The sequence below is a fragment of the Dasypus novemcinctus genome, chromosome Y, assembly GCF_030445035.2.
Source record: "Dasypus novemcinctus isolate mDasNov1 chromosome Y, mDasNov1.1.hap2, whole genome shotgun sequence".
NCBI lineage: Eukaryota > Metazoa > Chordata > Mammalia > Cingulata > Dasypodidae > Dasypus > Dasypus novemcinctus.
In genome coordinates this window covers 16795509-16805562 of record NC_092216.1, presented here as the reverse complement: position 1 = coordinate 16805562, position 10054 = coordinate 16795509, and the positions used below count along the sequence as shown (strand labels likewise).

The 10054-nt window shown below is 43.7% G+C and overlaps 1 protein-coding gene across 1 annotated transcript; it reads left to right on the top strand.

Annotated features, from left to right (window-relative positions):
• The first annotated feature begins 6403 nt into the window (after positions 1-6403).
• LOC139438337 (testis-specific Y-encoded protein 2-like) lies at positions 6404-9590 on the top strand. Its single transcript, XM_071213429.1, has 6 exons — positions 6404-7068; positions 8007-8084; positions 8213-8321; positions 8420-8565; positions 8674-8756; positions 9418-9590. Exons 1-6 carry the CDS (start codon positions 6514-6516, stop codon positions 9560-9562), a joined length of 1116 nt encoding a protein of 371 aa, XP_071069530.1. The 5' UTR covers positions 6404-6513; the 3' UTR covers positions 9563-9590.
• The last annotated feature ends 464 nt before the right edge of the window (positions 9591-10054 follow it).

The window sequence follows — 10054 nt, the reverse complement described above, 5'->3', positions numbered from 1 at the left end:
TCTGCTGAATTCCCTTTCATATTGCCTTTAGGGAAAGTCTCTTGCTGATCAATCCTCTCAAATTCTGTTTTACTATGAGTATTTTAATCTTTCTCATTTTTGAAGAACAATTTTGCTGTATGTCTTGGCTGACAGTTTTTTCTCTTTCTGTTCCTTTAAAATGTCATACTACTGTCTCCTCACCACCATGGCTTCTGATGAGAAATCAGCACTTAATTATATCAAGAATCCCTTGTATGTGATTGATCATTTTTCTCTTGCTGCTTTAGGGATTATGTCTTTATATATGGCATCTGACAACCTGATTACCATGTGTCTTGGCATAGTTCTGTTAGTATTTATTCTGTTTGGTGCATGATGCACTTCCTGGATATATACGTCCATATCCCTCATAAGAGCTGGGAAGTTTTCAGCCATTATTTACTCAAATGCTCCTTCCACCTATTTCCCTTCTTATCTTCCCTTTGAGACGCATATCATGAATTTCATGTTGTCATTCAATTCTGTGGAACTCTTTTCAAATTTTTTCCAGGTCTTCCTCTATCTCTTCTGTGTGTTTTCAGAATCTTATCTCCTAGCTCACCAATCCTTTCTTCTGCCTATTCAGATCTGTTGATGTAGCACAGGAGTGTGTTTTTAATTCAAATCTGCTGAGGGATGACTGGATTGTATTTTTAAACTCATGAATTGTACCTTCCTTTTTCATTATCCTAACTTGTTATTTTTCTTTGCCTGTTTTCAAATTTTTTCTTTATGTTAATATCCTTCATCATTTTTCACCTCCTTGAATAGGTTTAGGCAATTTGTTTGGTCATCTTTAATGGTTCCCTCTGTCTTTTTCATCTGTTTCTTCAACTAGGAAATATATTCCCATTTCTTAGTATGGCTTATAATTTTTTGCTGATATCTAGCCATCGATTCGATTGTCTTGATGAATTTACTCTGATGGTCAATGCATCTTTCTTAGGATTTTGTTTTGTATGTGTGTTAAGGCTCTTCTTTGACACTTAATTCAACTTATTCCAAATCTTTAGAATTGCCTGGGTTTAACTGATCAAAACTATGCCAGGGACACATGAGGTTCTAAAGGGACTTTTCCTTTCTTTTTTGACTTTGCCCAGTAGTTTGTGCTTTTTGTCCAGTGGTTCACCACTGCCCTAGCAAGGGGAGTGTTTTGCTGTTGGGTTTTTCCCTGTACAGCATCCGCTCTTATCAGGGTTGGTGTTGCAAACAATGCCAAGGGGGAGGTTTGACCTGGCCATCTGGAATTGCAAGTCAGCTGACACCATGGGATCAAAACATCTGATCAGAAGCCTGGCTTGGCCGTTGTCCCTGCCCCAACCTGTTTCCAGGGAGGAAGGTTCCTCTGCCCACCTCAGTTCATGACAGCTAGCCATCCCCAGTCTGTACCTGAGGCTGCTCGTCTCAAGGGTTGGGGATGGGCACCAAGCTGGAAAGCAGTTGACTCATACTTGTCCTGATACCTGGCTTGCTTCTTCCTAGATGCTGTACCAGGTTCTCTAGCCTCCAGAGTTTGAACACCACCACCTCAGGGATTTTCTGCCTATATTTTTTGACATTTCTCAAGGAGGAATGTGCCCTGCTGTTACCTATTCTGATATCTTGAAACACCTAAATTCTTTTCTATAGCAGCATGAAAGTGAAAAGTAATCCAAGTAGGGCATGCAGAGAAAGAACTATTAAGGATAGCTCAACCTCATCTAGATGATCAAAAAGAGTGAAATGTGTATGAAATCTTCAGGGAAGAGAGTGGTGTATTTAAAGCCTCAGACTAAATAAATCAGGATATTCCAGTTTTGGATTACTGTAAGGGAAGCATGTAGAAGGACAGAAAGGAAACCATTGTTTATATACTTTCAAGTGCTGATTATCGAAGGACAATAGGGAGAGGAGAGGAGTACTTAGCCTCAGATCATGTCTAGCCTTAAGATACCATTGTTTTTAAAATAATTCATGTCACCATACCTCTTTGCAAGGAAATTTACCTTCTCTTATTGACCAAAACCTATGGAAGGGGAAATTGAATAAAATGTTGTTGTAAAAAGGTGGTAACAGAGACAAAACGGTCATTAAGTGATGGTGGGCTGATACAGGAAAATATGAAACAATGAGATAGAGAAAACTAATTTTCTAATTCCTCACATATAATTTATGCGGCATATGGAATTCAACATGAGACTTAAGGCCTTCATACTTACATTACGTGGTGACAACATTACATGGTGTCAACACAAAAAAGAGAATTTAAATGTAAGAATTCAGATAATTGAGCTCAATAAAGTGGGAAATAAAGTGTACCAAGTTTTATGAAGAGAGTGTAGCTCCACTATCATCAAGCAAAACAGACTTTATGTAAAGAAACACTGAGAATCATATAGGATTCTTTCATTTATCCTAAAGTCAATCCACCAGGAAGACACAACAATCCAAGTCAGTGTATATCAATAACATAGCTTCCCGTCCTATAACGGAAGAGCCATCAGATGTAAAGAAGAAATAGGCGGATCACAGTAATAGTCTATGTCCTTTGCTGATAGAACAGACACTAAAGAACGTAAGTGGGGATACAGAAGTGATTGATCAGATTAACAGAATGAAACTCATTGATATGTACAAAACAAGAAATCTCAGAAGATAACAGAATTTACTGTCTTGTCAACTGTACATGGGAAGTTATCCAGTAGAGGCAAGTAGGGAATTAACAGGCTTTTTCCACAAGTGAAGAAAGGAGAAGATGTATTCATTTTCTATTGCCACGTAAAAAACCGACACACATAGAGTGGCTTAAAACTACACCTGTTTACTACCTCATAGCAGTTGAGTAGTTAGTATTCTGGGCAGAACTTAGCTTGGTCCTCAATACGAGCTCGCATGGGACTGTACCCAACATGCGGGCCAGCTCTGTTCTCATTTGGAATCTTCTGGAAAAGAAATGACTTCCAATATCATCCCAGTTGGTGGCGGAATTAATTTTCCTCCACCCAATAAACTGAAGGCCTGGGTGCTTGCTGGCTACTGTGTGAAGGCCTCAACGGTAGTCGCTAAGTTCTTCAAGTCAACAAAGAGAGTCCCTCTTTCTCTGGAAGAAAAAGAAGGCTCTAAGAGTTGACATGTAATAACTCCAGGGACATCCATCATCCTTGCCATATTGTATAGGTTAGAAGCAAGTCACATATCCCTCCCACATTTAAGGGTGTGGAATACACAAAGGCATGGGCAAATAGAAGAAGATCCTTAGGTGTCTCCTTTGTGTCCCTCTAGACACCACTGAGGAAGACAGGTCCTAGGTTTCCTGGCAACATAAGCATATCAGAGAAGGTATCTTATTTCTGTTCAGCTTTTCCCACCTAGCAGTAGCACAGAGGATCTTTCTTTAGCGTTTTCTCCTCCTAAAAAGGAAGTTCCCTCTAGCAAGAGATAAGCATTCTCCTAGCAACCTGAGAACGCCGCAATACATCTGTGCTGAACATTGCGATAGCCATTATCCCTGGATAGTTTCAACTGTACCATTTTGTTTCCTTTAATATTTAGTGTTTTATACCCATGAGTCAAAAATAATCTACTATCCTAGTATTTACTTTGGTGGTGGAACTTCCTTTATAGCATTTCTAAAAATACTGTGGAGAAATGAAATCTTCTAAAATATGTTGTGAGTGGTTTTTACCAGATCATATACCCATCTCATAAACAAAATCCAGATCACGCATACAGTGTTCGGAAAAACTCCTAAAGTTCTTTCATCCCTTTCCAAACAAGTGCCATCACCCAGGTACGATTTCTTTTCCATAGTACACAAAGAGGCACTTGCCTTTACCACCTTGCCTTATTTGTGCTTTACTCCCCAGCAAGTTTCTATTTACAGAAAGGTCATGCCAGTGGGCAGCCCAAGGGTTTACTATCAAAAAAGAGCCAGAAAGTGTCCGCAAACCTGCATTTGGTTAGATGCTATAAATGGTTGCTTAGCCTTGTCCTTTTACATTTCTCCATTCACTGACACAGAGACTCAAAGACAATTAGTAGGGAGAGTTGAGGCAGCAAACTGTATCTTCTCTGTGATCAAAACCCACACGCATAGAGACATACATCAGCTGTATTTCCTTGACGATTTACTTTTTGTAACCCAAGAAAAGGGGTCATCTAATAAACAGTAAAGAATTGATCGGAAAAAACAAAGAAGATTTTTTAAGAAGTAAGTGAGAAAGGGAAAACAAAAAGTCAAACAAAGTAATGAACATAATTTGAGAAAAAGCGTGAATCTGAAATTCTAGAGAGGTTTCCTGAAATCCTGAGGATTGTCTTTAACAGCTATCAAAGTTGTTCCTGAGTAGATTTTTCTCTCAGGATTTTCAGATGTGGAGACCCAGTATTCAAAACTGTTCCAAAGTCAGATCTGACAAACACTTCGAGTGCCAACTTTGGGATTTGAATAAATTGTTTTTTGAGTTTATCATTTTTATTTATTTCTGTCATTTTTTATACAGAGAGTAAAGGGAAGTGAAGGAAATTAAAATTATGTTTTTCCTCCTCAGATGCAAAATAGGATCGATTATTCCTTGCAGATTTTATTAACGTATTTACAGTTTTACCTTCATTGCCCACTAGTTAACTAGCTCAAAAGTGTTTTACCTTAATAAACATTAAAGATGTGTACATTACAACGATAAAAAGAAAAATTGAAGGATTATCTATAGTGTGGATAAAGTATATTATACATATTGCTTCTAGAGTGTATTGAGCCTGAGCCGTAAAGCATTTCCCCAAGTTTCCTTTTGGTGGCCTTTACGCAGTTGCCTGGATGAAAATCTGAAGGCAAGTGGAGACAGATAAGCCTCACAGGTCTCAAGGCTGTCCATTGTGAGCCCACACGTCTGGATTTTATCCCAGCAGCAAAGGGAAACGGTCCACTAAATCTGGCCCTCATGCCTTGGCTGGAAGAGGCCAAGGAAAAAGCTCTTTAAACAGCAGGCCACATTGCCACTAATCATTACTGCAGCACAATGGATATAGCTTGTGGAGCTAAACTGCTGATGTTATGATATACACAACACAAAACATCACAAATGCAAGTGATGTTGATACCCTATAGGATCTCACTAGCTATTCCTTCAATAAACACTCCCTCATCATGACTGCTTTCTCCTTCTTCCCTGAATTAATTAATGCAGGCCCTTTCTACTGTGCCTTCATATTTCAGAGCATTCAAATGTTTGAATTTCTTAACACAAAGGTGACATCAGATTTCTGTTAACTAATAAATGGATTCGTTTGAAATTTTCTTAGTTTTTGAATAATCATTTTGATCTTGAAAAATGTTGGTGCATAAGTCTTAAATTGACTGTCATAGTATTCAGAAGACCTTAAAATTTTATATTTACAACCACTTCCCTTCATACAAATCTATTAATATCTTTAAATATTTGTAAGATTAAGAATCCTTGAATGTCAGTAATATCAAATTTGAATTTTACCGCGGCTTCTGCTTCATCACATGGAAGTAATTAACAGTTTACTTCCCGACCACGGGAAGGGAGGGAAATATTCTCTCTCGGGAGAAAGTATTTTATCAGTAAGCCTTACAAGATATGTACCACGAAAGGAAAAATAATAATGGGAAGAGGGTGAGTATGGAAAAGCAGAACAGACGCTCCAGAAGAACGACTTCCAGGAAGTCACGGTCCTGTGAGTAAGTCCACACACGGTGATGAAGGAGCCCCTCTATCAGTCGTTTTCATAATTGGATAGGCTCAAGAATGAAGACCCACCTTCCCCTAGCTTAGGAAAGACTTTTTTTTTTGGTTTCCTTGTCGTCCTCCCTGCCGTCTTTTCTCTTCAATGAGGCAGGTGTATGGGCGAGGGGGGTTTCAGGTAGGCGGCCTAGCGCCCCCAAAATGAAACTTAGGGGCAGAACAGGGCGCCTTTCCGGGCACCGGTGCTCGGCTGCCAGGGCGCAGTTTTCCCGGCTCCGCTTAGGTTTTGTGGGCGGGATAATCGCTGCGGGCAGCCAGATCCTGTATGGCGGGGTCTGCCTCCATGGCTTAGGAAATTCCGCCCCAGAACCAGCCGGGGTCCCCGCGCGGGCCCTGACCTGACCTTCACTGAGCGCCACGCACGTTCCCCACCAGCCTGCTGGAGGTGAGCAGCGCCCTGCAGACTCGCTCCCTCGAAGGCTGGGCTGCGGGTTGCAGGCGCAGGCTTTGCTCCAGCCCAGTGTGAGGGCGGGGCAGGAGCGGGGAAGGGCAGGAGCGGGAGGGGCCAGGGCTCTGCGCCGCCGGAGGGGTGGGGGGGGGGGGGGAGCGGCGTGGGGCGTGGAAAGCGCGGCTTTCCCCGTCACTGGCCGTCGTGCCGTCACCAAGCGCTGCGCATGCGCCCAGGACGTCTCCAACGCCACAGGCTGCCGGGGCCCACCCGCGTAGCTAGGGGGCGCTGCTGTACCCGCGGGCGTGGCCTGGGGAGAGCGTGTGCGGGGTCTTTCCCTGCACCGGCCCGGGCCACATGGCGAGTGAAGCGGGTCCTGGCGAAGGCCCGGCTCCCCAGGCACGCTCAGAACACCTCGTTGGCCTGGCAAGCGGCCCTCTGGTAGGAGAGTCGCTGGGGCCTGCCGGCGAGCGGTCCCCACAGAGCTGCAGGGCAGGGCCGGAGGCACAGGCCCCAGCTGGAGGGAAGGAGTCGGGGGAGGCCCCGGTATGTGGGGAGGTAGCCTTCCAGGCAACCGAGATCCGGGGAAAGAAAGACGAGGCAGAGGTGGGGAAGGATGTGGTAGTGGAGAATATACTGGAGGTGGCGGTTATAGTAGTAGAGGAGGAGCGAGAGGAGAAACTAGCGGAGAGGCGGAAGCAAAACAGGCAGGCACGGCCAGAACGTGGACCCACCAGTACCCGACCCTCCTTGGAGCAGCTGTTAGCCCTTCAGTTAGATCTGGAGCCAGTGAATGCCGAAGCCAGCAGGGCCTTCTTTCGGCTGAAGCGTACCCTGTGGCAGAGGCGCAAAAAACACATGGACAACAGAAAAGCCGTCATCCAGGGTATTCCTGGTTTCTGGGTCAAAGCCGTATCCTTCCTATTGCTCACACGTGGTGGCCTCCATGGGGTTCACCTAGGGAAATGGTGGTTAGAGAGGGCACTGCCAGTTGGCGAGGGGTTACTCACAGCTGGGGTGGGTACAGTTGGGAACCAACGGGCCCAGGGATGAGACAACGGCCTTTCTTGAACCACACTCACGCAAATCCTAGGCAAAAGGTGCCTGAAACCTTTGGGCTTATGCGTAATGTGGGGAAACTTCGTGGGTGTTTACGTATGTGTGGAGATCTGTATGCAGCATTAAAAACAGCATAAAGAAACTTTCACATACAGCAGGTACGTGTAGCACACTTTTTCGTGGAAAATAACCGACCGGATGTTGTGCAAACTCCCATCCTGTCATGTACGTGCTGTGTTGTCACTGCCACTATTTCCTTGCCAAACACCACATTTTCCAAACAGTGATTTCCTTTGTGCTACAGCTGCTGTCCCTTGCTTGGCACCATCTTCACTGCATGCGCTCTTCCTCCAAATATATATGCCATCTCCTTGTACTGTGTGATGCCAGCAGAGCTCCAAACATAGCCATGTAGCTCATGTTAAACCAGAGGACATTTTTCAGGTCATAGCCTTATGTGAACATCCCCACGTCCTCACTGAGAGCCCAGAGAGCACACATCCAGACCCAAGAAGTATCAGGGCAGAAGAGACAGGAGGGCACATAGGAGAGAGAGGGATCAAGAGCTCCTTAGAAACAAACAGTCCATATGTGAGTACAGACAGCCACAGAAAACCGAGAGGACCGTAGAGCCTAAGCAACCTCTCATGAAGGATGGCAATTGAGAGAGAGCTCTACAATGGCAGATTATCTGGTAGATGTCCTGCCTTATGTTGGTTGCTTGCCAGATATGCTTTGCCTGCTTTTAACCCTTTCATTCCTAGCTTAGAAGGCTCCTTGACTCAATGCAGATTCTGAACCATCCCCAGATATCAGCCATGATCACTGACCAAGATGAAGACATGCTTAACTACATGACCAATCTGGAGGTGAGGCAGGGAAGACTGAGGTGCTGGAGCTGGGTGGGGGCCAGCAAGGGGAAATAATTCATCCATGGAAACAGGCAGGGGTCTTCTAGGAAGAGATTGTACATGTCTACTCCATGTCGTCATGGCAGGTGGAGAACAGCCAAGCCAAGAACCACTGCAAGATCACGTTTTTCTTTAGGAGAAACCCGTATTTCCAGAATGAAGTAATCATTAAGGAGTATGACTTTAATGTCACTGGTAAGAGATGGCTTTCCAGGTGGATCATGGCAAATGGTAGGGGTGGGCCTTAAACCGAAAGGATCCAGTCCCTGGATCACATTTTCCTCTTTCTACAGGATATAGGCCCTCTCATTCCACTCCAGTCCAGTGGTTCCGGGATTATGGACGCCAGGCCTCCCGTCACAGGCATCACAATGATAACTTTAACTTCTTCAACTGGTTCTCCGACCACAACTTTGCAGTGTATAACAGAATTGCTGAGGTGGGGCAACTCTGGGAATCATCAGAAGTGGCCTTTGTTGGCCTGCCCCTAGCTGCTTGGGGAATGAGGTTCTTACCCTGGCCTAACCCTACCTGTTTCCTCTATCAGATCATCAATGAGGACCTGTGGCCCAATGCCCTGCAGTACTACCCAAGGGAGGAAGGGACCAGCACAGAGAACGGAGAGGATGGGTGAGGATAATGGGCAGTGGGGACTGAAATGCAGTGGTCATTTGCTGGGAAATTCATTTCTGTGGTGGAGGAACTGAGGTTAAGAGTAAGACTTTATGCACCCCAGGTCAGGCAGGGAGTCATTGTGAGACAGGAACATTGGAGAACTGTTTCAAAACAGGTTCTGGATGGGGAAGTTTAAGCCTAATAAAGGAGCATGACCAGCCCAGGCCACTCATATGGATGGAAGGCTGAATCTTTAGCTCCATTTCCCTGAAACATCATTCCATGGGTTTCATTTCCACAGTCAAACTCCTACATTTAGGTTTGGCTCACCCTAAGGCTTTATAACCACCTTCTCCGAAAATGACTACCAATCTCTATGGAATTACTCACTAGAGTGTTCCATCACTTTTCTATTCATATAATCAGTCTTTTAATTGTCATGTCTATCTCCTGACCCCTCCCACAGCAATATGGATAATATAGGCATGCAGGGATTATATGAACTCATGGGGGAGAAAGTTTAAGAAATCACAAGTGATGAAGGAATAGTCTCCAGTACAGGACCTGTAGGAATTAACTTAATATTCTAATATTGCCCAGGAAAAAAATACAGCTTTTAGTGTGTGTGTGTGTATGTATGTGTATCTGTATACTTTTCTATGTGTTCATGTTTCAGGGCTCGTAGAGCTTTTAATATGAAAATGATAGAGCAAATATCAGAAGGCATAAAGAGCTACTTCAGAAACAAGAAATGGTGGCAAGATGCTTCTCCTGGGCAGGAGAGAAATGAAGAACTGGGTAATAAGAGAGGAAGACACTGAAGTGATAGTAGTTAGAAATAAACACAAACACGTATGTCTGTCTTTGTGTGTGTATTTATATGATTTTTTTTTTTTTTTTTTTGGAGTAGATGCAATAAATAGAACTCCTTGTTTAGGGCTTCTTAATATTCTCTAGGAAATTCCTAGTCTGGAGAGAAGGAGCCAGGGAAAAGGGCTTGGCCTACAAATGTGGATCGTATGTATTATGCTTTGGGTGTCTAAATGAGGGCACAATTATTTCTACTAGTAGAGGCACTGGGGAGGACAAGAAGAAGAGACTAGTTGCTAGAGATAGGTGTTCTTTATTTCTTAGGAAAGTTCTGGGTTTACAGTGAAATCATGCATAAAATGCAGAATTCCCACGTACCACCCTAATAACACCTCACATCAACGTGGAACACTTATTACAATTGGTGAGAGAACATTTTAATAATCATAATATTAACTATATTCCATGATTTAACTTGGTGTTTCCTGTCTGTATAGTGTAGT